At 46.2% G+C, this 27,646-nt stretch overlaps 1 protein-coding gene, 1 long non-coding RNA gene and 1 other non-coding gene across 3 annotated transcripts in view; 1 reads left to right on the top strand and 2 right to left on the bottom strand.

The window, feature by feature from the left end:
• Positions 1-3,135: 3,135 nt before the first annotated feature.
• Positions 3,136-3,208, bottom strand: trnak-cuu (transfer RNA lysine (anticodon CUU)). The gene has a single exon. It is a non-coding gene; the product is annotated as a tRNA-Lys (tRNA).
• A 1,709-nt stretch (positions 3,209-4,917) lies between these two features.
• Positions 4,918-10,564, bottom strand: LOC144498475 (dual specificity protein phosphatase 6-like). Its single transcript, XM_078219651.1, has 3 exons — positions 10,024-10,564; positions 8,786-9,229; positions 4,918-6,473 (listed from the first exon to the last, which is right to left on the bottom strand). Exons 1-3 carry the CDS (start codon positions 10,421-10,423, stop codon positions 6,160-6,162), a joined length of 1,158 nt encoding a protein of 385 aa, XP_078075777.1. The 5' UTR covers positions 10,424-10,564; the 3' UTR covers positions 4,918-6,159.
• A 1,619-nt stretch (positions 10,565-12,183) lies between these two features.
• The window catches only part of LOC144498474 (uncharacterized), an 88,686-nt gene continuing 73,223 nt past the window's right edge, over positions 12,184-27,646 (top strand). The window contains exons 1-2 of the long non-coding RNA XR_013498709.1: positions 12,184-12,204; positions 25,964-26,033. This is a non-coding gene — a long non-coding RNA (uncharacterized LOC144498474). The remainder of the gene's footprint in view (positions 12,205-25,963; positions 26,034-27,646) is intronic.

The following is a 27,646-nucleotide window of genomic DNA, read 5'->3' as shown; positions in this document are numbered from 1 at the left end:
CTAGCTATGACTGTAACGGTACATTCTGCACTCTCTCGTTTCCTTCTCTATGAACGGTATGTTTTGTCTGTATAGCGCGCAAGAAACAATGCTTTTCGCTGTATGTTAATACATGTGACAATAATAAATCAAATCAAAATCAAATCAAATCAAATCAGAGTGAAGCTCTTCCCAAAGTGTATAAAACACCTTTCACGTTGCAGAACAAGCCAGGTATAATGCTAATTCTCATGGGCGGCACGGTAGCACAGTGGTTAGCACTGCTGCTTCACAGCTCCAGGGTCCCGGGTTCGATTCCTGGCTTGGGTCACTGTCTGTGTGGAGTTTGCACATTCTCCTCGTGTCTGCGTGGGTTTCCTCTGGGTGCTCCAGTTTCCTCCCACAGTCCAAAGATGTGCGGGTTAGGTTGATTGGCCAGGTTAAAAATTGTCCCTTAGAGTCCTGGGATGCGTAGGTTCGAGGGATTAGCGGGTAAAATATGTGGGGGTAGGTCCTGGGTGGGATTGTAGTCGGTGCAGACTCGATGGGCCAAATGGCCTCCTTCTGCACTGTAGGGTTTCTATGTTCTATGTTCATGCCCCTCTACAATGTGTAATCAGACGATAGGTTTGCACTCGGTTAATTCCAACATGACACCCTGAACAGCCATAATTTATTGCAATGTTGTAACACACATTACTGCTGCCGTTTATCTACTGGCACGGCCTTATTTCAGTGACCAAATGAATTGGCGCTTTGACCTTCCTGTGGCTGAGGGAGCTTTGCATTGCTGAAGGAAACCACTTGATCCACCGTGCTCATCCCTTCCATAAAATCTCGGGTTTCTCCAAGCATCCAATGACCGCGGGAATGATCCCAGGCTTTGCAGCCTCTGCTCCAGGTATTGATTACTCTTATTTGAAATGCTTTCTGACACCGGAGCCGAGTTTGCTTTTTAATGGTTTGTAACTACGCTTCCTGGTCTTGTAATCAGGGCTCAACAACAACAAGATTAGATTTTTACGGCACCTTTAAAGTGGTTAAAAAAAAACAAACCCAAGGGCTCTTCGCCAGATCATAATCAGACAATTTGACACTCAGCCACATTGAGATATTAGGTGACTTAAAAGCTTGGTCAGAGAAGTACATTTTGAAGATTTTTTTTAGCACTTAATAGCGCAAAGGTTTAATCTTCTCTGTTCCACTTAACATCTTGTACACTTCTAGGTCTCACTAATTCACTTTCGCCAAAGCTTGAGGAGTCAGCGTTTCTCTAATCTCCTCATAAATCAGCTTACGCTAGTCATCAGCTTTGCACCCTTCCCTGCATTCACTCCAGGATTTGCATCTTTTGCCTCTGCCTGCTTGATCAGATCTGAATGCAGTGTTCAAAGATGTGCCCCGACTGGCACACTATATAGCATTAGCAAGATGGCATTGGGTGGCACAAGGGCACAGTGGTTAGCATTGCTGCCTCACAGCGAAAGGGACCCGGGTTCGATATTGGTCTCGGGTCAGTCTATCTATCTAGAGTCTGCACGTTCTCCCTGTGTCTGCATGGGTTTCCTCAGGGTGCTCCGGTTTCCTCCCACAGTCCAAAAATGTGCATGTTAGGTGGATTGGTGGTGTTAAATTCAGGGAGGTGATGGCCTAGTGGTGTTATCGTCAAACTATTAGTCGAGAAATCCAACAAATGTTTCGGGAACCCGAGTTCGAATCCTGCCACGGCAAATGATGGAATTTGAATTCAATTTTAAAAATCTGGAATTAAGAATCTACTGATGACCATGAAACCATTGCCGGAAAAAACCATCTGGTTCACTAATGTCTTTAGGGAAGGAAATCTGCCGTCCTTACCCGGTCTGGCCTACATGTGATTCCAGAGCCACAGCAATGTGGTTGACTCTCAACTGCCCTCAGGCAACTAGTGATGGGCAATAAATGCTGGCCCGGCCAGCGACACCCATGCCTCATGAATGAATAATAAAAAAAGAAATTGCCCCTTGGCGTCAGGGGAATTGATGTGGAGATGCCGGCGTTGGACTGGGGTAAACACAGTAAGAAGTTTAACAACACCAGGTTAAAGTCCAACAGGTTTATTTGGTAGCAAAAGCCACACAAGCTTTCGAGGCTCTAAGCCCCTTCTTCAGGTGAGTGGGAATTCTGTTCACAAACAGAATTTATAAAGACACTTTATAAATTCTGTTTGTGAACAGAATTCCCACTCACCTGAAGAAGGGGCTTAGAGCCTCGAAAGCTTGTGTGGCTTTTGCTACCAAATAAACCTGTTGGACTTTAACCTGGTGTTGTTAAACTTCTTACTGTGTCAGGGGAATTAGCAGGGTAAATATTTGGGATTACTGGGATAGGGCTTGGGTGGGATTGTTGTCGGTGCAGACTCGATGGGCCGAATGCCCTCCCTCTGCACTGTAGGGATTCTATGATTCTATTGTAGTAATTTGGCCATAAAGCTCAAATACAATCCGTAAGACACATCAAAACATTTGCATCCTATTATCACACCCAGATGTCTGTCAACCTCTCCTCAAACTAATTCTGATACCGCTCAGAGTGAATATATTCCCAATGTTTTTCTTTGAATGTCTACCACCATGAACTTATTTGTATTATTTGTCCCATTTTATCAACAAGTGCATCCACAATTCCTGGAATATTTTATATGCAATATTTGCCCGTTGGGGTGCAAGAACAAAACAGCCTGGAGGCAGGTATTGGTGCACAAGTCTATAATATGGCAAGCCAGGGTAGCAAAGCATAAAGCCTGGGCTTTATAAATGGATTCATAGAATTCATAGAAACCCTACAGTGCAGAAGGAGGCCATTCGGCCCATCGAGTCTGCACCGACCACAATCCCACCCAGGCCCTACCCCCACATATTTTACCCAGTAATCCCTCTAACCTACACATCCCAGGACTTTAAGGGGCAATTTTTTTTAACCTGGCCAATCAACCTAACCCGCACATCTTTGGACTGTGGGAAGAAACCGGAGCACCCGGAGGAAACCCACGCAGACACGAGGAGAATGTGCAAACTCCACACAGACAGTGACCCGAGCCGGGAATCGAACCCGGGACCCTGGAGCTGTGAAGCAGCAGTGCTAACCACTGTGCTACCGTGCCGCCAAAATCAACGTCGCCCAACGTGGGGCTCGAACCCACGACCCTGAGATTAAGAGTCTCATGCTCTACCGACTGAGCTAGCCGGGCACATGGAGTAAGAAGTCTCACAACACCAGGTTAAAGTCCAACAGGTTTATTTGGTAGCAAATACCATAAGCTTTCGGAGCGCTGCCCCTTCGTCAGATGGAGTGGAAATGTGTTCTCAAACAGTGCACAGAGACACAAAATCAAGTTACAGAATACCGATTAGAATGCGAATCCCTAAAGCCAGCCAGGTCTTAAAGGTACAGACAATGTGGGTGGAGGGAGCATTAAACCCAGGTTACCCACTCCATCTGACGAAGGAGCAGCGCTCCGAAAGCTTATGGTATTTGCTACCAAATAAACCTGTTGGGACTTTAACCTGGTGTTGTGAGACTTCTTACTGTGTTTACCCCAGCCCAACGCCGGCATCTCCACTTTGTAAATGGAGGCAGAGAGTACAAGAGCCTGGAAGTTATGACAACCTTTTATGAAATGCCAAGTTTGGCCCTCGCTGGAGGACTGTGCCAATTATGGGCACCGCACTTTAGAAGGTTGCGAAGGCTTTAGAGAGGGTACGAAGGAAATTGATTAGCTGAGAGATTACAGCTACGTGTAGAGACTGGAGAGGCCACGCTGTTTTCCTTGGAGCAGGAGAGGCCAAGGGAAGAGATTCCGTAAAAAGTATTGAAAAGGTTTCGGATGAAGAGAAACTGGCTGAAGTGTCACCAATCAAACAGCAATCGGTAAAAGAAAAGGAAATGACCTGAGAATTCTTGACACTGAGGAATTACCGAGGATTGAGATCGAGATATGGGTGTTGGAGACAGATTCAATTGCAGCCTTTAGAGGAAATGAAAATACACCTGAAGGAGTAAAGAATTTCAGGGATTTGGGATAGAGCGGGACAGTGGGACCAACTGGATGGAATCCCTACAGTGCAGGAGGAGGCCATTCAACCCATCGAGCCTGCACCAACAACAATCCCACCCAGCCCCCATCCCGTAACTCCATCTATTTGCCCTTTCTATTTCCCCTGACACTAAAGGGCAATTTAGCCTGGCCAATCCACCTAACCCACACCTATTTGGAGGAAACCGGGGCATCCGGAGGAAACCCACGCAGACACGGGGAGAATGTGCAGACTCCACACAGACAGTGACCCAAGCCGGGAATCGAACCCGGGTCCCTGGCACTGTGAGGCAGCAACGCTAACCACTGTGCCACCCACGAAAGAGATGTAGCAGGGCTTGATGGGCTCAATGGTCTCCTTGGGTTGTGCTATTCTGATGAATCTGTCTATGGAGCTCAGCGACATTGAGCTTCTGCGTCCAGGTCATTGTAAAATAGCGGGGATGGGGGGGAGGGTGGGTGGCAGCACTGGACCCAAATTCTGCACTCACTGCATCTTCCCCCATCTTAACCTGACTCCTCCGACTGGATGTTCCTCTTTTCGTTTCCATTCTTCATTTAAAAATAAAAACCCACTTCCTGAAAGCTGTGTGTAACAGGCCGTTGCATTGGAAGTCCAGATGCATCATCAGAACTCAGCAACATGCACTTCACTTCCGCAAACCCTGCGGTTATTCAGGCAGGATGTCCTTTATGAAACCAGTGCGGGTTGCTGTTTACCAGCGTGTTGCATTTTAAGTCATTCTCCTGCTTTGTTTCTCAAGCTTGCTTCTATCACTGCGTCATCACAAAGCTCACCAAGAACTGAACATTTCACTGACAAATAGGGACAGGGTTAACCAAATAAAGCTGAAAGCTCGTGTAAGGTTCTATATAGACAAAATAGTTATTTATTAATAACTTAGTATTATACAATCATTCTTAGAATAAATTCCACATCCCACATTAAGCCATCAGTGACAATCAATTGGGGTCATCTTCTCACTTGGCTTCTCACAAGTGCAGAGTATACACACACACACACGCGCACATACACACAGTATTGGCTTCCAGTTTTAAACACAGACTTTGTAGAAAAAGAAACTATTGCATTCATGATAACTTCCCTGAAAAGTCTGCACAGAGGTAATGCACTGTATGAAATACGCATTGTTCATATAAAAATTAACACAGGAAAAAAAAAAGATTCACCAGTCCCATTTTCAAATAACAGTCGACTCATTCTTCAGCAAGAAAATACAAGCACTGTCTACACGTTACCAAGGCTCTTAGTTGGAGAATAGAAGAAAATAAAAAGAGTATAAATCATAAGTCAGCTTCAAATTGCACTCACAATGCAAGATAAAGTGACATATCGAAGCAGGTCAAAGAAAACACAAAAACCTTTTTTGGTATATACTGTCCAAATAATCCGTTAAAACATAATATTAATTTACACACTAATTGTACATTTCCAGTCCTCTCATTCAGCAAAGGAAGGAGGTATTCTGGATTCAGTCCCAAGTACCTTATAGGAATCTACTTTCTTTACAACAATCCACCCAGTAATACATAATCTTGGTTGATGTACAGTTTCGACACTGGATCTGTACACAGACAATATATATATATACACACACACACACACACACAAATCATGCTACATGGTACTCCAAGATCTGGGGTACAGAAATATATAATTGTGGCCAATTCCAGAACTCCAAAAACCATTTTCTTTCCTCTCCTAACCAGCTTGGATACACAAAGTCTTCATTGAAGACAAACATTCTGCTACCGATAGGATTCAAAAGGAAGGGGATCAATCGAGAGAGCGTGAATACTTCGCTCGACTTCTCTCTTTGTCCCACTTTAGACTGGGAAGCGTTCAGCCACTGCACTTTTCCAACTAACTCAATGAACCATCAGTGGTCTCCAAGTCAAAGGTCAGGGTCTGCAGCCCCCCCACCCACCCCTCAACAAAGAGCTGCTTGAACAAAAGAGTCAAGTTGCCTTTCGTGAGATCAGCTGTCCTTTTGCATAACCCATTCTGACCCCCCCTTTATCTGTCAGTGATTTGACCTGTAAAATTCTTCCGAGCCTCGCTCGCTGCCGGTCAGGTTGAGCAGTCAAGTGGACTGGAGCGAGTCAAGCTGGAAGACATTTTGGTTGGTGGGGGTGGCGGTGGTAAAGTAGAGGGGCTGCGAGGGCAGCCGGTTGTCACAGGGGCTGCTGAGGCCCAGGGTCCGCTCAAAGTCCAGCAGCTGCCCCATGAAGTTGAAGTTGGGCGAGATGTTGGACTTCTTCATCTTCACAATGTCGTAGGCGTCGTTCATGGAGAGGTTCAGCTTCTGCATCAGATAGGCTACTGTCACTGTGACCGAACGGCTAATTCCTGCCAAACAATGCACCAGCACCCCACAACTCTGGTTACGGGCTTCATCTGAAAAGAGAAAAAACACCCAGGTCAACAAGAGAAGCAACAACAAGTCCAAATAGGTCAAAAAATTCAACATTAACACTTGCAAAAAAAAAAACTCACGTCACATTTTGAAGTTCTTTTGAAAATGTTCAGCACCATTTGTTATTTCCCCCGCCACCCCTCCCATCCAGACTAAATCTTCACCCTCCTTTATTCTGTTAAATCTCAGCTAATGTGGTCAAGTCAAAACAAATTATCCCCAGTTACGCTGTCTTGTGTCTAGGTCATCGGTGGAGGAGGGGGGGGGTACAAAAACTTATAGACTTGCAGATCACTTGTGTAGGTTGGGAGTTTTAAATGCTTTAGGGGGGGAAAAAAAAAGCAGGGAGGCTTGTAAAGGTTGCCCTGCAACTTTTTACTGTAACTGAGAAGCCTGTGGGTTGTTATGTGGGTCAGTGTCGGTTGAAAAGCGCATTCATCAGGGTGTATTAATGTCTGCCGTGCAAATGTTTCAAAAGAAATCTTGCAAGATACTCGTGAATGTCTCCAATGTAGAGACTCGCAGGCTGCAGAGTCTATTAAATTATTCTCCGAACTGTTGTGCCTCCCTCCACAATGGAGGCATTCAGGCGTTCCAGAAGAAAGAGGAAAGTCATAGGGGACAAGGCCTATTAACAGGAACAGGATGTCAACATTGCCTGAAAATGGTTTCCTTTGTAGGAGGAAATGCGTTACAATGCCTTTAGATTAGTTTCTCTGTGGCTTCCAGCCGGAATTCTTTCCGCCCTGGCTCAAATCAGCCCCAGGCTGCAGACCATGTCTCAGGGATTGTTAATTGCATTAGTTCTAGTTAAAACCCAGTATGTTGTCTGCACATAAAAACTGCTGGGATCCTTTTTCTAAAAAAAAAATAACCCTTGCTTAATTCCTCAGACTGGAACCCTTTCGACTGGCGTTCAATATAACTGAAAGGCTCATGACCTAAAATATTTACACTGTAGGACAATCGCTTTTTAAAAAAATAAATAAACACAAGCTCACAGAACGCAGAGAGCTGAATGGGAATGTTTTCAAACTCCTTGCACAAACACTGAAGCGGACATATTATACCCTTCACAAAATCCGGTCCATGATTTACTGATTTGCATTTTCTTTACAGATTATGTTTTTTAAAAAATACATTTCTTTTCGTGGGACGTGGGGGCAAGGTCAGCATTTATTTTTCCATACACCCTTTGCTACCACTTGCCAAAGCATTTCAGAGGACACTAAAGAGTCAACACCACATTGCTTGGACACTGGAGTGAAGTCTCATGTGGGCCAGACTGAGGCAAGACGGCAGATTTCCTGTTCTAAGGGAGTTTTTTTTTAAATGGTAGCTTTGTGGACTAGGTTTCCAACCCCAGAGGTATTAATTAATTGAATTTGGTGGAATTTGAACTCATGTCTGCCCAGCGATTTCACAATACCCATTATTACACCTACGAGCAGCGGGGTTAAACTTAAATTGTGGGTTTTTTTAAAATTTAAAGCTTAACAAAGTTGAAGAACAGCTCTCTTTTTAATAGTCCTTGATTATAAACAAATGTTAAAAACTGGGTGATATTATGTCTCCATCACCAATCTATCCATAGTCCACTTCAGTAAGATGGGGTCACTCTCTCTGGGCAGGGGACTCTACAACACCAGGTTAAAGTCCAACAGGCTTATTTGGCAGCAAATAATAATTATAAAAATTATATTATATAAAAATTATTAGTGCTGCTAAGTTATTAGTTGTGAGACTTCTTACTGTGCTTATCCCAGTCCAACGCCGACATCTCCACGTCAGAGGACTCTATCCAATGCTATTTAGACCATCAACCCAATTTGAAATTTGTGTTTTGTTTCTTGTACCTTCCCCCAACATGTTTCAAACACCTCCCCCCCCCCCAAAAACAATGTTTCTACCTTTGAAATTTTCCACAGGATATAGAAGCCCTACAGTGCATAAGAGGCCATTCGGCCCATCGAGTCTGCACTGATTTTCTGACAGAGTGTTTTATCCAGGTCTTCTCCCCAACCCTATCCCTTGTAACCCCACACATTTGCCATGGTCAATCCACCTAACCTGCACATCGTGGGACACTAACGGACAATTTAACATTGCCAATCTTTGGACATTAAGGGGCAATTTAGCATGGCCAATCTACCTAACCTTCACATCTTTGTATGATCATGATTGTAAAAACAGCAGAGCTTTGTACCTGGACTGAATAAAACGGCTACAAAAAAATAAGAGAGAAAGTTTGAAGGTTTATAATGAATACATACACACACACAGGTGCGCCTACCTATGAATGCGATGGCTTCAGGGAAGAACTGGGAGAGGTTTTGACTCCAGTGATCTGAGATGGGGATTTGCTTGTACTTGAACTCGCCGGCATTCTCAAACAGGTTGGGCAGGTTGGGGGTGACATTCAGGATGTACTTGATGCCGTGTTCCTCCAGCATATCTAGGTTGGTGGAGTCCTTGGCACAGCCCAGGTACAGGTGGGGCAGAATCTCCACCGGGAAGGAGGGCTGCTGGTTGTTGGAGAGCGGGCTGCTCTCGCACTCGGTCGCGCTGTTGGGGGCGTCTCGGTCCGGCTCCGACTCGATGTCCGAGGACGAGTCTGAGCTGATGCGCAGCCCCCCTAGCCCCAGCACCGGCAGGGTGGGCGACCCGCTGCCACAGGAGCTGTCCAGGTTGCTCTCACAGTGCGCCGGATATTCCGCCTGGAACTTGTTGAATCCGCCTGAGGAGCACAAAGACAAAGAGAAAACATAGCAGGCGCCACATTAATGAAACAGTTTAGTAGAAACAAAGACATTTTAAATTATAGATACAGGAGGTGGCCATTCGGCCCATTATGCACATACTTGCTCTGTGAGAACTATCCAATTACTATGTATTGCACTGCACATTCCCCTAGCCCAGTGATCAAGGTGGTGGCTATTCGGCCCATTGTATACATGTTTACTCTGAAAACTATCCAATTACTCACTGCACTTTCCCATAACCCAGTGATTAAGGAAGAGGCCATTCAGCCCACTGTGTACATGGTTGCTCTTTGAAAACGAGCCAATTACTAATAACTGCACTTTCCCATAGCCCAGTGATTGCCCTCTTCATATCAATTAGTCTATACATCTATAAACAATTCTCTCTCTCTCATATATATATATATATATATAAACATATGTATACACAATATATGTTGAAAGTTATTCAATTTGCTTCCACCCGCTTCCAAAGCAGATCATTCTCTTGTTTTCCCTTCTTTCTGTGGCTTCTGTTTCTGATGCAAGTCGATATTGTGGTGCACCCCCCTTCGAGATATCCTCAATTTTAATATATTTTGGGGAGGATTTGACTTTCACATTTGCTACTGGGTCAGGGGCTGTCCTGTGCTGTGTGGGATATATATAAATAAAAACATTGATACATTGTGTTGCTATACCTCTCAATGTATCATTACCTTGAGGGGTACAGCTACACACAGAGGGGTATAAAGATACATTGAAGGTGTTGAAAGAAGTCTCTCTTTACCTTCCAGGCAGAAGACTTTACATCCCTCGTCCTTTAACTTTCGAAGCAGCAAGCCCAGCACCGAGCTGGCGTTCAGGTTCTCGTTCCATTCGCCGGTGCTCTCATCGTACAAGAGGATGATGTCGGTGTTGCAGCGGCGGGCGAAGCGTTCCTTGTCCTCCTTGTTGGAGATGAGCGAGCGGACGGGGAAGTTGCCCTTCCTCAGGCGCCGCAGCATCAGCCCGGGGATGGCCACGTTGATGGCCGCCTCGATGTGCCCCGAGTCGTAGCGCTCCCGGGCCCGGCAGTCCACCAGCAGCAGCCGCTCCGAGCCTCGCTCCAGCTGGTCGTGCAGCCAGCCCGGCGCCTTGCAGATCGCCATTTCCGAGTCGAGCGGGGCGCAGGGGAACCTCTCTAACATGGGGGCAAGTCTCAATGAGCGAGCATCAGATCAGAAAGAGAGGAGGGTGGAAAGAGAGAGAGAGACAGAGAGAGGAATGGGGGGAGGGTGGAAGAGAGAGGGGAATAGGGGAAGGTGCAAAGAGAAAGAGGACAGAGTGGAAGAAAGGGAGAGTGGGAAAAGAGGATTAAGCAGGTGGTGGGAAAGAGAAAGGAAAAAAGCCCACCTGGAAAATTTGCTCCTTTGTTTTATCAATGGGAACAGTCCCCGCAAAAAGGGACTGCCTTACAAATTGCAAACCGATCGAGAAAATGATCCAGCTTTGCAATAAATTAAAACAATGATCCAGCTCTGCAAACTGCAAAAAAAAGATTAAACAAAGCAATCCAGATTTGCAAATGGCAACAACAAATTCTGATCCAGCTTTGCAAATTGGGCAAAAATAATAAGAAAAACAACGTTGCTCCTTAATGGTGGGAGCCGAGCTGCAATGTATTCCCCTCCCGAGAGGAGAGGCTGGAATGAGTGTGTGTGGAATGGCCCCGGATTGCTGAATGGGGTACGAGCCGCCGCTGTATTTATTTTTCTCAATGACCCTGCCCGCCTGTTGCAGCTCCGGCTTGTTTCCTCAATAGAAACACAACCTTCCATAGATGGATACATTCAGCCGCCGCCGCCCAATCAGCGCCCGCCGCCCATTGTGACGTCAGCCCGGTTGCCGCGGCGACGACCCGGGGCCGGCGTGTGTATGCAGATGAGCTTTGGAAATGCCATTCACAAAGAGAGAGAGAGAGACAGAGTGAATGTTGCTGTATCTGTGTCCCTCTGCTTGCAATCGGAAGCAGGAATTTCCGCTCTCTCTCTTTTGGTCTCAAAGCTCACACAGGAGAGGAGGGAGGGAGGGAAAAGGAGGAGTGAAACCTCCACTCACAAGTAAAATAGACATCTTTCAGTCTGCCTCCCGCCAACCAAATGGACACACCACACAGGAATAAACGAGTCAATCACACGACTAATAATAGATAAGATTAAGCCAAATTCCCCGGTGTAAATTACATAATTGCAGCCTCCTTCCTTTTCTATATATACACAAAAAAGAATCAGTCCAGAGTAATTAGCCGCCGCTAAAAGCATTGCCCCCTTTAGGGCATGGCTCCTGACTTGCATTGTGCGAGGAAATATCAATGGGTTCCATTTCTCCGCATTATATCACCCGTTCGGTCTTCTTTTTTTTCTGAATGGGACATTCACAAATCGCCCGAAGTACCAGGTTGCACCAATATCTATTTTACAGTTCCTTTTCCCCACTCCCTCCTCCACCATCCAAGATCATCACTAATCAAATGCAAGATTTTATTTTTCAATTTTTGAAAATTCAATTCCAATTGAATCTCATCGGCATCGGGAAACATGGGGTTGCGTTTCAACACAGCATTCCCACCCCCCACACATACACACACAACACACACACACCCAGTAACGATGCGACCACATTTCATTGCTTAATGCTTTGGTTAAAATACGGGAGCAGGTTAACGAAATGAGGGGCAAATTGTTCGGTTCTTTATGCATGCATTGTGTCCTTGGGTGCGTTGCAACATCTGTTTTCACCTAGTCCACACACCGCTGTAAAAAATATATATATATCTGTATCTGCATCCATTAAAAACATTGAAGAATTGTCTCACACACATGCACTGTATTCCTGATTTGCTGGTGGTTTTATTGCGGGGGTGTGTGGCGGGTGGGGAAGGGGGTGAGAGAGACTGCAGGATTGAGGGGGAAAGCACACGGATTTGCTGGTAGGTTGGCGACAGTTAACGCAGCATTTCTTTAAATAAAAAATAAATTTAAAATCTTAGGCATTGACACTTCAGGGAATTAATAAGGGTCGGGTTGAATAATGTAAAATCTTTGTGATTCCCATTGTAAAATTTTGAAAAACAAATAATAATCCCCCCTCCCCCCGCCCCAGGATTGTAATCTGTGTCGCGGTTAGGTTTCTGAGTCTTGTGTGTGTGAGATGGTGGATCCGGCGCCTGTATCTTATGACTGCCCCAATGTCATATTTTACATGGAAGGGGCCACTTACTTAATTGTGCTTGCTAAATAAATACAATCCCCACAGATATTGCAACCTCCAGGACAATTGCTTTGCTTAAAATGCTACAACAAGTTGTACAATGTTGCTGCCTTTAGCAGCTTAGGTGTGGGGTTTAAACTAGAAATGACCCTGACAGGAAAACAGCCCTTAGGAATTATCTCAACAAACTCAAGAGAGCTTTAATCTAACACAACAAAGGTATCTGCTGCAAACGGGAAGGTCTGTTTCTTTTTTTTAAAAAAAGAAATATATATTTGCCGAGGGATCCCCTGCGGACTATACCAGTCTCTCTCTCTCTCTCTTTGGAATGGAGACTTTAATACTGGCATCTTAAGACAAACAGGAAACAAGGAACACTCAACCTTGTCAATGGATTGAGATAAACAGGAATTGCAGATAGTTCTTGATCTCCATGTGCAGGCTGGTGGTGTTGGGGGGAGGGGGGTACTTAAGGATGAAGTTCCAGTTTAATTATGTTGCACTATTTCATATTCTTTCGCTTTCTGTAACCATTGCTTCTCAGCTCAGTAAGGACTTTTGAATTTATCTGTCTGAATGCAGGGTTGCCCGCGTGTGCGAATCACTTTTTAAAAAAATCATTTTCTTTTCGTATGTTTAGCTCAAGAACGCTGCAGTTTGTTGATTCAATGTTATCGAAGCCTGAGACGCCCCCCCCCCCCCCCCCCAATCAGTGAAAACAGGCCAGATCTCTGACTGCTCACCCCGGGATCTAAACCTCTTTACAATACATTCACACAAATAACAGGGGAAATTGCTCGAACCAGCCCGTTTTCTATAGATCAGACACTCTGTTCAAGACCCGTTCTGTCAAAGTGGTTTACAATGTTCACTTTTCATCTCCATCTGTTTATCTGTGTGTGTGTTTTATTTTAAATTATATTGTGATCTGGATCTGAGGTGAGGTTTTGTCTCCTTGTTGTATGTAATTAATCTCAGATGTGTGGCGACCACACATTCCTCTCCTCGCCCAAGTCCATTTTACAGGGACATTTTTATCAGGACAATGTGTGGGCGAAGCAGCGACAATTCTTGGATCTATCGCAGGCTGCAATCAGGGAGGGTGATGGTGGGGGAAGTTTTTGCTTTGGGAGAATGGGTGTGGAATTTAATAAGTACACAAACTGAAGCAGTTTCCCCTCCCCAGGGACAGGCTTCGATTCCGTGTCTCATGAAGGAAGTGATCCTTTGGTCAGCCAGACTTGGCTCGGTACAGATGTGATTAAACTAGTTCACAATAATTAAACGAAACCTTTCAGGGAAGAATCTTTGCCGTGCCTTAGAATGTAGGAATTTAAAGACCCGCTTCTTTACTTCATGGTCTCTACATTAACCTTTAACAGAAAAACGGGAATTTCTCCTATTTCCAATTTGGTCTCCATATTAAAATAACCTTACTGGGAAGTGGCTGCAGATAGTAAAACCCCACCAGATTTTTGGTTAGGAGCCATTATGTCCTGATTCAGAATATTCTGTCTATTTGCAATGGCAACAATTCTGAGGGTCACTGCCGGGTTCCCCTTTCCCATTCTCTGCTTCACTCTCCCCCTCAACCGTCCCTCCATTACCACCTCCTCCCCTCCCCCTCTCCCTCCCTCCTATATTCCTTCACTCCTTCCTCTCCCCACCCCTCACACTCCTTTCTCCTCTCTCCATCCCTTCCCTTCTCTTCCCTCTGGGGCCTATTTCCCTCCTTCCCCCTCCCCTCCATCCATTCTGCTCTTTTCTCTCCCTCTCCTTCACTACATTCTGCACTGTCTCGTTTCCTTCTCTATGAACGGCATGCTCTGTCTGTATAACACGCAAGGAACAATACTTTTCACTGTATGTTCATACATGTGACAATAATAAATTAAATCAAATCCTCCTTTCCCTCTCTCCCTCCCTTCTCCTCATGCACCCTCCCTTCACCCCTTCCTTCTCTTCCTCTCTCTCCCTCCCGTCTCCTTCCTTCCCTTCCCCCTCCCTCCTTCCCTTCCCCCTCCCTCCTTCCCTTCCCCCTCCCTCCTTCCCTTCCCCCTCCCTCCTTCCCTTCCCCAACCCCTCTCTTCCTTCACCTCCCTCCATCCCTCTCCCTCCCTTCCCTCACTCCCATGTCCCTTCCTTCCCCTTTCTGCTCCTCCATCCTTTCCCTCCCATCCATTGACTCTGTCTACACTTCCCACTGCCTCGGAAAAGTAGCAAGCATAATTAAGGACCCCACGCACCCCGGACATTCTCTCTTCCACCTTCTTCCATCAGGAAAAAGATACAAAAGTCTGAGGTCACGTACCAACCGACTCAAGGACAGCTTCTTCCCTGCTGCTGTCAGACTTTTGAATGGACTTACCTTGCATTAAGTTGATCTTTCCCTACACCCGAGCTATGACTGTAACACCACATTCTGCACTCTCTCGTTTCCTTCTCTATGAATGGTATGCTTTGTATAGTGCGCAAGAAACAATACTTTTCACTGTATGTTAATACATGTGATAATAATAAATCAAAATCCATTCTCCCTCCATTCCCCTCTCCCTCCGCTCTGTCCCTCTCTCCTTCCTCTATCCTGCCCTTCTCCTCTCCCTCCCTCTGCTTGTTCCCTACCTCCTCCTCTTCCTCCCTCCCTCTCTCTCTCCCTCCCCATCTCCTTCCTTCCCCTCTTCTTCACCCTATCCTTTATCGCTCGTAAGACTCCAAATCTCCAGTGTGACATTGATTGCATGTGAAATCGTATCGCAGATACTTTGCATTAATCACCGGTGACCCATAACAGTGCAAGCAGCATCGTGAAGCTTCTCCCACTGCGATCAGCAAACACAGACTGGAGACTGAAGCTAGCATCTTAATGGCTTGTTTATCAGACGTGGTTCAATGGGTTCACTGAGTCAGGTGGTTCTGTGTTGAGGTCCCACTCCAGTGACTTGACCACAGAAATCTCAATTGGTTCTTTAATACCGTATGGAAGAGGAGCTGCACTGTCAGAGGTGCTTTTTTTTATTAAGCTAAGGCCTGGTTTAGAATCATCAATTTCCCACAGTACAAAAGGAGGCTATTCAGCTCATCGAGACTGCACCGACAGAACATCCCACCCAGACCCTGTAACCCTACACATTTATCCCACTAATCCCCTAACCTACACATCTTTGGACACTCAGGGACAATTTACCATGGCCAATCCCCCTAACCTACACGTGTTGGGACACTAAGGGTCAATTTGGCATGGCCAATCCACCTAACCTGCACATCTATGGAGTGCGGTAGGAAACTGGAGCAGCCGGAGGAAACCCACGCAGAAACAGGGAGAAGGTGCAAACTCCACACAGTCTCCCAAGCCAGGAATCGAACCCAGGTCCCTGGCGCTGTGAGGCAGCAGCACTAGCCACTGTGCCACTGGGCTCTGTCAGGTGGATGTTAAAGATCCCCCCGGCATTGTCTTCTCAGAGGAGCAGGGAAATTCACCCTGTCTTCCCACCAACATCTCTGAAAAATAGATGATCAACAAGCACGGTATCACATTGCTGTTGCTGGGAGCTTGCTTTGCGCAAATTGACTTCTGTGTTTCCACCAAGGCAATAATGACTGCATTTTAAAAGCAATACATTGTTGTAATGTGCTCCCAAGGTTGTGAGTGGTGCTGTAGAAATACAAGTTCTTTCTTTTCATCGATTTAACGATTAATTGAAGAAAATCAAAAAGTTTCAAAGCATATATGAACTGGACTAATTTTTAAAAAACTTTCTTGACATGTGAGCATCATTGACAAGGTCAGCATTTATTGCCCATCCCTAATTTCCCCTGAGAATATGGCAGGGACAGCATGGTGGCACAGTGGTTAGCACTGCTGCCTCACAGCTCCAGGGACCCGGGTTCGATTCCCGGCTTGGGTCACTGTCTGTGCGGCGTCTGCACATTTTCCCCGTGTCTGCGTGGGTTTCCTCCGGGTGCTCAGGTTTCCTCCCACAGTCTGAAAGACGTGCTGGTTAGGGTGCATTGGCCAGGCTAAATTCTCCCTCAGTGTACCCAAACAGGTGCTGGAGTGTGGCAACTAGGGGATTTTTCACAGTAACTTCATTGCGGTGTTAATGTAAGCATACTTTACTTTTTAGTTCATCAGCTTGAGTGGTTATACAGCAATATATCCACATGGTAGCCCCTCAGATGTGACTATCCTGTTAATCCAGGGTGTTTTCTGCTGGCAGGACTTTCTGGTGTCTGGACAAGTTCATCAAAACCCATCAGGTTTAAATGCTGCGATGAAATGTTAGCCTTCTCAGTAACCAGTGCGGTCCACCCACCAGTGCTTTTTCTCTGTGGCGGTTTGATATAACTGATTGGCTGGCTGCATTATCTGAGGGGGCAGCTAAAGGGCAAATTGCATCACTGTTGGTCTGGAGTCACATGTAGGCCAGATCAGGTAAGGACGGCAGATTTCCTTCCCTGAAGGACATCAGTGAACCAGATGGGTTTTTCATAGAATCAAAGAATCATAGAATCCCGACTGTGCAGAAAGAGGCCATTCGGCCCACCGAGTCTGCACCAATCACAATCTCATCCAGGCTCTTGCCCCATAACCCCACTTATTTACCCTGCTAACCCCCTGACACTAAGGGGCAATTTAGCATGGCCAATCCACCTAACCAGCACTTCTTTCGGACTGTGGAAGGAAACCGGAGCACCCGGAGGAAACGCACGCGGACACGGGGAGAATGTGCAAACTCCACACAGACAGTGACCCGAGGCTGGAATCAAACCTGGGTTCCTGGTGCTGTGAGGCGGCAGTGCTAACCACTGTGCCACCGTGCCAAATTGTCTCATCATCATCATTACTGAAATTATCCTTGATTCCAGATTTATTAATTAATTGAATTTAAATTCTACCAGCTGCCATGGTGGGATTTGAACCCATGTCCCCAGAGCATTAGCTTGGGTCTCTGGATTACAAGTTCAGTAGGTTTAACACTGCGCTATCTGCTGTGTTCAATCATTGTGCCATCGGGGTGGCACGGTGGCACAGTGGTTAGCACCGCTACCTCACAGCGCCAGGGACCCCGGGTTGAATCCCGGCTTGAGTCACGGTCTGTGCGGAGTTTGCACATTCTCCCCGTGTCTGCGTGGGTTTCCTCAGCACGCTCCGGTTTCCTCCCACACTCCAAAGATGTGTGGGTTAGGTTGATTGGCCATGCTAAATTGCCCCTTAGTGTCAGGGGGATAAGCAGGGTAAATATGTGGGGTTGTGGTGATGGGGCCTGGGTGGGATTGTTGTCGGTGCAGGCTCGATGGGCCAAATGGCCTCCTTCTGCACTGTAACTTCTTTGATAATTGTTTGATTATGTTTGACTGCTCACTGTGCTGTGAGTCAGGCCTGTTAGGTGTGGTTACAGTGAAACTGACAGTAAACATGTGACATTTTGAAAGCTTTGTAGTGAACCTCCTGTTCACACACGGAATCTGGTGAGAGTATTCTGTGCATATCCTCCAGGTTCAAAACACATCACCTCTCTCCCTTCCATGGCTCAGTCAGGGTTTCTGTTGAGTAACTGAGCCATGCAGACCCAGGGAGGCCCGGATTGAATTGTTGGCTTTATGCTGACTAGCTGCTCTCAGTTTGGGCGACATTTGGCCCAAGGTCCCATACCCCCTAGCTGGATGTCTGAGTTTATTTACTTATTAGCATCACAAGTAGGCTTATATTAACATTGTGAAAATCCCCTAGTCGCCACACTCCGGCACCTGTTCGGATAAACTGAGGGAGAATTTAGCATGGCCAATCCACCTAACCAGGCCATCTTTCGGACTGTGGGAGGAAACTGGAGCACCCGGAGGAAACCCACGCAGACACGGGGAGAATGTGCAGACTCCGCACAGACAGTAGCCTAAACCGGGAATCAAACCCGGGTCCCTGGCGCTGTGTGGCAGCAGTGCTAACCACTGTGCCACCGCGCTGCCCAATGTTGGCGTCGACATTGAGTAGGGCTAGATCAGGGTTGTTTTGGCTCCTGTGGTCAAATGTCTTGCTACTTACTGTCAGGTCTAATGCGTGAATATTGTGTCAGTCTGGGTGAAGTACTGGAGGGTGTGGCTATATATTGTCCAAAGATGTGCGGGTTAGGTTGATTGGCCATGCTCAAATTGCCCCTTAGTGTCCTGAGATGTGTAGGTTAGAGGGATTAGCGGGTAAATATGTAGGGATAAGGGGATAGGGCCTGGGTGGGATTGTGGTTGGTGCAGACTCGATGGGCCAAATGGCCTCTTTCTGCACTGTAGGGTTTCTATGATTTCTTCTATGATTTGTAAAGAGCTAGGAACTAATGTTGAGAGTAAATGTTCCAGGGGGCCATATTTCATGGCTGCACTCGACACTAATGGATAATAGAACCAGTTCAAACAGGCCATAGAGTCATAGAAAAAAGCCTTTCGGTCCATCGTGTCTGCGCCAGTCAAAAGAAAACACCCAACTACTCTAATAACATTTTCCAGCAGTTGGCTCATCGCCTTGTATGCCATGACTTTGCAAGTGCTCATCTAAATACTTCTTAAATGTTATGAGGGTCTCTGCCTCCAGCACTCTTTCAGACAGTGAGTTCCAGACTCTCACCACTCTTTGGATAAAATAGCTTTTCCTCAAATCCCCTCTAAACCTCCAACACTTTACCTTAAATCAATGCCCCCGGTCATTGAACCCTCCGTCAAGGCAAACAATTCCTCCCTGTCTACTCTATCTATGCCCCTCATAATTTTATACATCTCAATCATGTCCCTCCTCTTAGTCTCCTTTTCTCCAAGGAGAACAACCCCAGTTTATCCTATTTCCTTCTAGTGAATGAGGCAGCTTGGCAAGTGAGGGAACCTGTGTATGTATAGTCCTGTTTGCTTCAGTCGATGCAAAGACTTCATTTTAGGATATTTCTACCCATGTACAATTACATTTAAATGCTAGACTGTAGGGGTTAACTAACTCTGCTAAGCTGAACAATTGTATCTGCCTTGTCTACATGTAGAATCAGGAGGCATGATGGGTTTGCTAAAAATTGACTGCATTCCTGAAGGGTACACAATACAGGCAAACAACAGTTTCCCATTACAGCAGCTGCAAGGATTGTTTTTCTAGTTTTTCATATCTTGCGACTCGGCCAACGTTGTCTACCTGATACGCTGCAGGAAAGGATGTTCCGAGGCATGGTAGATTGGGGAAACCATGCAGACGCTAGACAACGGATGAATGAACACTGCTTGACAATCACCAGGTAGGAGTGTTCCCTTCCAGTCGGGGAACACTTCAGCAGTCACGAGCATTCAGCCTCTGATCTTCAGGTAAGCGTTCTCCAAGGCGGCCTTCACGACACACGACAGCACAGAATCGCTGAGCAGAAACTGATAGCCAAGTTCCGCACACATGAGGACGATCTCAAACGGGATCTTGGGTTCATGTCACACTATCTGTAACCCCCACGACTTGCCTGGGCTTGCAAAATCTCACTAACTGTCCCAGCTGGAGACAATACACATCTCTTTAACCCGTGCTTGGCCCTCTCTCCACTCACACTGTCTGTACCTTTAAGACTTGATTACCTATAAAGACTCACATTCCAATCATTATCTTGTAAATTGAGTCTGTATATGCCCTGTTTGTGAACACAAGTCCTCACTCACCTGGTGAAGAAGCTTGAGACTCCGAAAACTTGTGCCAAATAAGCCTGTTGGACTTTAACCTGGTGTTGTGAGCCTTCTTACTGTGCCCACCCCAGTCCAACGTGGCATCTCCACATCATTCCTAGAAGGAGACAGCATGCGAAAAATACTTCCAATAATGAGATAAGGGTTGAAATATATTTTGGATTTTAGTGTGTGCGTTTTGAGTGTGTTCAAGTTCAGTACAGAGCCTGGCTGATAGGCCAGTCTCCAAGTTCACTTTCTTTTCACTTCTGACATGTTAATCTTTTCAGTTCTGTTCAATAAAAGAAAATCAGTTAAAAACTCATACCAAGTGCTGTCCTCTCGTCTCTTTTTTTAAAGTAAAGTTTATTTATTAGTCCCAAGTAACACTGCAATGAAGTTACTGTGAAATTCCCCTAGTCGCCACAGTTCGGCACGTTTTCGGGTCAATACACCTAACCAGTACGTCTTTCAGACTGTGAGAGGAAACCGGAGCACCCGGAGGAAACCAACGCAGACACGGGGAGAACGTGCAAACTCCACACAGACACTGACCTGGGAATCGAACCCGGGTCCCTGGCGCTGTGAGGCAGCAGTGCTACCCAGTATGCCACTGCGTCGCCAAACAAATGAATGGACCCAAGAGCAAGTTAAAGAGTTCTGATCGTTCCAAGCTCAAAGTGTGATTTAGTACCAACACGTGGGAACTGAAAGACAACAAGAACACAGAGTAGTAGCCAAAAGTTAAGAACGGTTAACACCCTTAGGGGAGAGTAGGCGTGAAATCGAAGAGCAAAGATCAACTCACACAAGAAAATGAAAATGGACCTAAACAAGAGACGGGCTTTCATTTCCCAAAGTATTTGCTATTCCCTCTCAACACTTCACAGAGTTACCCACAAGGGTGAGCAGTTTTTTTTAGTTATGTCCAATCAAAATCCAATCAAAGTCCAATCAAAATCCCTACCAGAGAGACATTAGAATCCAAGCTGACAAGACAGGCTGCCCATTTCCTTCTTGGGCTCAATCTACATGATCCAAGCTGATGGGAGCAGGCATTACACCCCCTCCAGTGCTTGATCTCATTTGCATCTTAGCCAAAAGGCCTTGATGGCGTTTTTGAAAATTGCTTCAAATGAAGCCTCAGCGTAACCTCATTAACTTCTATCAAGTGCAGGACAGCAAGTACTGCACTTGATCTTAGCCCAAAAGGCTATGATAGCAGTTAAAGATTTCATTGGCAGTAGTGCCCTTAACCATCTAGAACCTAAGCTTCAGAATTTCCCTCCCTAACCCTCATTTGAGACACACCTTAAACCCTTGACCCTTCTCTCCTAATACGACTCCTATTACAATAGCTTTGACGATTGCTCCCCTGAAGTAACCTTTGAGCATTTGAACTACATTAAAGGTGCTACATAAATGTAAATTGTTGTTAGAAATTGCTCCTTTGTATCAGATAGTTAATCTGCCCATGTATAAAAAATCAGCTTCTATATTCATGGTTATGAGTCAGGCAACATCCGTTGATTAAGGCTACATTTATGTTGAGAGTTTTGCATTGATGCAAATAGTTTGTGTGGTTACAATGACATAAAGATGGTGAGAGAAGATCCAGGAAGTGACCGATTGCACTGATGTCCTGAGGTGGAAGATAACACTCCAAAATAGCATCTCACACCGGTATGAATTCCCAAAACATGCTCTCTAAATTTGCACAAGATTGTTTCCTGGAATGAGATGGGTAAAATGGGCCTCAAATCTCGGTAATTTCATAGAATCCCTAGAGTGCAGAAGGAGGCCATTTGGCCCATCGAGTCCGCACCAACTCTCCAACAGAGTATCTTACCCAAGCCCGACTTCCCTTTCCTCTTCCCGTAACCCCATGTATTTACCCCCTAACCTACACATCTTTGGACGCTGAGGGGCAATTTACCATGGTCAATCCACCTAACGTGCACATCTTGGGACACTAAGGACAATTTAAAATGGCCAATCCACCATCCTGCACATCTTTTGACACTAAGGACAATTTAGCATGGCCAATCCATCTAACCTGCACATCTTGGGACACTAAGGGGCAATTTAGCATGGCCAATCCACCTAACTCACGTTTCTTTGGACACTAAAGGGCAATTTAGCATGGCCAATCCGCCTAACCTAGGCATCTTTGGACACTAAGGGGCAACTTAGCATGGCCAATGCATTAACCTATACATCCTGGAACACTAAAGGTCAATTTAGCATGGCCAATGCATCTAACCCACACATCTTTGGACTGTGGGAGGAAACTGGTGCACCCGGAGGAAACCCAAGCAGACACGGGGAGAATGTGCAAAGTCACACAGTCACCCAAGGCTGCAATTGAACCCGGATCCCTGGCGCTGTGAGGCAGCAGTGCTAATCACTGTGCCACCATGCCGAATGATAAGGGGTGATTCTCAAGGAAGCAATTCCAGTGCTGAGAAGTGTTCAAAGGGGAGGTGCTGAGAGGCTGTTTTCTCCTGGCTGGAGACTGTAGGATTAGGGGCCATCGTCTTGGGAAAATAAATTGGCCATTTAGAAACTTAGAAAGAAAGAAACCCTACAGCACAGAAAGAGGCCATTCGGCCCATCGAGTCTGCACCGACCACAATCCCACCCAGGCCCTACCCCCAAATCCCTACATATTTACCCACTAATCCCTCTAACCTACGTATCTCAGGACTCTAAGGGGCAATTTTTAACCTGGCCAATCAACCTAACCCGCACATCTTTGGACTGTGGGAGGAAACCGGAGCACCCGGAGGAAACCCACGCAGACACGAGGAGAATGTGCAAACTCCACACAGACAGTGACCCAAGCCGGGAATCGAACCCAGGTCCATGGAGCTGTGAAGCAGCAGTGCTAACCACTGTGCTACCGTGCCGCCGGACCAAGGTGAAGGGCGGAATTCTCTGGCAACGCTTTGGACAATAACTGGTCTGATGACCCTGACCACCCAACCTCAATCCCCCGGGGAATTGTTCGGGAAAGGTGCAGGAGGCAGGAACTTTCTGCTTGTTCTGCTCTTTTGCGTTGAAATGATTCAGCTCCTGGACACACAAACTGATCATTCTGTTTTTTGTTTGCTGGTGTGACTCATTGCAGATTGAACCCTCTATTGGGAAGAATTGACAGTGGCATAGTGGTATTGTTGCTGGACTAGTAATCCAGAGACCCAGGGCAGATTGTGAAATTTGAATTCAGTACAAATCTGGAATTAAGAATCTACCGATGACCATGAAACCATTGTCAATTGTCGGAAAAACCAATCTGGTTCACTAATGTCCTTTAGGTAAGGAAATCTGCCGTCCTTACCTGGTCTGGCCTCCATGTGACTCCAGAGCCACAGCAATGTGGTTGACTCCTAACTGCCCTCGGGGATGGGCAATAAATGCTGGGGCAATGCCCACATCCCGGGAACAAATGAAAACGAGATCGCCATCCTCGGGTGGCAATCTTTCACTCTCAAAAACCTCACTGTCCCCCAAGCATCATCCGTTCATGAAAAAACGAGATAGTTTGCGAAACCTCCTCAGTGTTTGCTGTTGAAAAGAAAGAGGGGGGTGGGAGAGATTCCCAAAACTAGGAGCTGTAAATATAAAATAATCACTTCTAACTCCAATAAAAAAGGAACATTTGATTTGATTTATTATTGTCACATGTCTTTATTTATGTTGCCATTGTCGACATCAACGGGGACGAAGTAGAAATGGTCGAAAGCTTCAAATTTTTAGGTGTCCAGATCACCAACAACCTGTCCCGGTCCCCCATGTCGACACCTCTACTTTCTCAGGAGACTAAGGAAATTTGGCATGTCCGCTGCGACTCTCACCAACTTTTACAGATGCACCATAGAAAGCATTCTTCCTGGTTGTATCACAGCTTGGTCTGGGCTCCTGCTCTGCCCAAGACTGCAAGAAACTACAAAGGGTTGTGAATGTAGCCCAATCCATTCCGCAAACCAGCCTCTCATCCATTGACTCTGTCTACACTTCTCACTGCCTCGGAAAAGCAGCCAGCATAATTAAGGACCCCACGCACCCCGGACATTCTCTCTTCCACTGTATGCTAATACATGTGACAATAATAAATCAAATCAAAATCAAATGTATTGGGATACAGTGAAAAGTATTGTTTCTTGCGCGCTATACCGTTCATAGAGAAGGAAAGGAGAGAGTGCAGAATGTATTGTTACAGTCATAGCTGGTGTGTAGAGAAATATCAACTTAATGCAAGGTAGGTCCATTCAAAAGTCTGACAGCAACAGGGAAGAAGCTGTTCTTGAGTCGGTTGGTATGTGACCTCAGACTTTTGTATCTTTTTCCCGACGGGAGAAGGTGGAAGAGAGAATGTCCGGGGTGCGTGGGGTCCTTGATTATGCTGGCTGCTTTGCCGAGGGAGCGGGAAGTTTAGACAGAGTCAATGGATGGGAGGCTGATTTGAATGATGGACTGGGCTTCGTTCACAACCCTTTGCAGTTTCTTGCGGTCTTGGGCAGAGCAGGAGCCCATACCAAGCTGTGATACAACCAGAAAGAATGCTTCCTATGGTGCATCTGTAAAAGTTGGTGAGGCATACCAAATTTCCTGAGTCTTCTGAGAAAGTAGAGGCGTTAGTGGCATTTCAATACCTACAGAATAATGGAAGGTGGAACTTGCTCCAAATGGACTGGTTGAGACAAATAGCATTGAAGCTTAATGAGACGACAAGGGAGAAAGGAAGAGGAGGATATTTTGTTGGAGGTAGGTAAAGTAGGCATGAGGGGCACATACACCAACACCAACCGGATATAATTCTCATTAATACAGACATTGTCATTTATCAGCTATAAAGCAAAGGACAGCACGGTGGCACAATGGTTAGCACTGCTGCCTCACAGCACCGGGGACCCGCGTTCAATTCCGACCTTGGGTGACTGTCTGTGTGGAGTCTGCACATTCTCCCCATGTCTGCGTGGGTTTCCTCCGGGTGCTCTAGTTTTCTCCCACACTCCAAAGGTGTGTAGGTTAGGTGCATTGACCGTGCTAAATTGCCCATTAGTGTCGCAAGATGTTTAGGTTAGGTAAATGTGCGGGGTTATGGGGTTAGGCAGGGGGAGTGGGTCTGGGTAAGATGCTGAGTCGATGCAGACTCGATGGGCCGAATGACCTCTTCCTGCACTGTAGGGATTCTATGGCTCTATGGATATGTCCTTCCTTTGCCTGACACTACTGCTCTACTCGGAGCTCGGTCACGGTAGGAGACTCCCAGGAGGACAGGAGAATCACTTTGGGGACATTCTGGAAGCATCCCTGAAGAGGTCAAACATTACCCCCTCCCCCCTCCTGGGATCCCTGGCTTCTACGCGACCTAAATGGAGGAGGTTTACTGGGGAACATGCTGAAAACATTGAGAGATTTTGTCAGAAAGGTGCAGAGGTGAAATCGAGGTGTCAGAGAGGGTTCAAAATCCCATTCTCCCAACCCTTCACCGCCACCGGTACATCGGACTTATTGGGTGGGACGTTCTGGCCGCGCTCGCCCCGAAACTGGAAAATCGTGCCTGAGGTCAACAGACCTTTCCACGGTCCGTCCCTCGCCCGCTATGATGCCCTTGGCAGGCGGAACCAGAAAATTCACACCATCATCTATCTCAAAACCCATCGACCCTGAGTGGAAACACATCATCCCCCCGTCCCGAGGGACTGCCTAAGAAGAGAACAGAATGCAATATAATACAAATTTGGTTCATGTGAGAACTAAGAGTATTGCGAGCTTTCAGTTGACCCAGGTTTGTTTTACAGGGTGAAGGACTGAACATTCCCAGCTTCTTTTCAGCATTAGAGATGGGAAATACACAGGCTGTGTGGTCCAGTAAGGAATCTTCCAGGTTTAGTGGACTGTATGTGTTGGCATAGGCAATCCCAGCTGGGTCAACATTGGTGGCTCAAATCTGGCCTCAATGCCCGAAAGGTTACGCGGGAATATTGACCATAGTTGCTAGTTTGGGTTAACCTCCATTGCTCTCCCAGGAAATGTCTATCTGAGATTTGGTGAAGACGTGGTTCGGTTTCCACAGTTGACTAGAATGGATTGACTTACCTTCGGGAAAAGAAGAAGTGTGGAAGGGAGCAGAGAGAGACTTCCTTTTTGAAACAAAATGTCTATAAGAATGTAAGAACTAGGGACAGGAGAAGGCAATTCAGCCCCTCGAGCTGCTCTGCCATTCAATCCAATCATGGCTGATTTAATCTCGGTCTCATCTCCACCTTCCTGCCCACTCCCCTTAACCCCTCATCTTGCTACTAATTAAAAATCTATCTCTTCCTTAAATTTGTTTAGTATTCTGGTGTCCACTTCTCTCTGGGGTAGAGAATTCCACGGAATCACAACCCTTTGTGCGAAGTCATTCCTCTCATATCTGTTTTAAATCTTCCACCCCTTAACCTAAAGCTATGGCCTCTCATTCTAGAATGTCCAACAAGAGAAAACATCTGCTCTACATCTACCATGTCAATCTCCTTTAGCATCTTTAGGGTCAATCCCCTTATGGGCGGCACGGTGGCACAGTGGTCGGGCGGCACGGTGGCACAGTGGTTAGCACAGCTGCCTCACAGCGCCAGAGTCCCAGGTTCACTTCCAGCCTTGGGTCACTGTCTGTGTGGAGTTTGCACGTTCTCCCTGTGACTGCGCGGGTTTCCTCCGGGTGCTCCGGTTTCCTCCCACACTCCAAAGATGTGCGGGTTAGGTTGATTCGCCATGCTAAATTGACCCTAGTGTCAGGGGGATTAGCAGGGTAAATGTGTGGGGTTGCGGGGATAGGGCCTGGGTGGGATTGTGGTCAGTACAGACTTGATGGGCCGCATGGCCTCCTTCTGCACTGTAAGGATTCTATGGTTCTATGATCTTATATACTTCAATTAGATCCCCCGCTCATTCTTCTAAACTCCAGCCAATATAGGCCTAAACTGCTCAATCTCTCTTCATAAGCCAAGCCCTTCATCCCTGGAATCATTCTAGTGAACCTTCTCTTAACCACCTCTAATGCATTTACATCCTTCCTCAAGGGGACTAAAACAGTGTGCAGTACTCCCGATGCAGTCTCACCAGTGCCCTATACAGTTGTAACAGCACCTCCCTACTTTTATACTTGATTCCATTAGCAAAGAATGCCAAAATTCCATTTGCCTTCCTTATTACCTGCTGCACCGGCATTCTAAACTTTTAGATAACAAGTTGCCTTCTTATTCCTCTGACCAAACTGGATAACCATACACTTATCCACGTTAAATTCCATCTGCCAAATTTTGGCCCACTCACCAAACTATCCATATCTATTTGTAAATTTCTTATTTCCTCATTGCAACTTGCTTTCCCACCTATTTTAGTGTCATCTGCAAATTTGGCAATTTACATTTCAACCCTGCATCCAAGTCATTAATACAGATTGTGAATAGTTAGGGCCCGAGGACCGAACACTGTGGCAC

Source organism: Mustelus asterias, chromosome 9 (genome assembly GCF_964213995.1).
Source record: "Mustelus asterias chromosome 9, sMusAst1.hap1.1, whole genome shotgun sequence".
Lineage (NCBI taxonomy): Eukaryota > Metazoa > Chordata > Chondrichthyes > Carcharhiniformes > Triakidae > Mustelus > Mustelus asterias.
The sequence above is the reverse complement of the archived record's forward strand: the minus strand, read 5'-3'. Positions and strand labels throughout refer to the sequence as shown.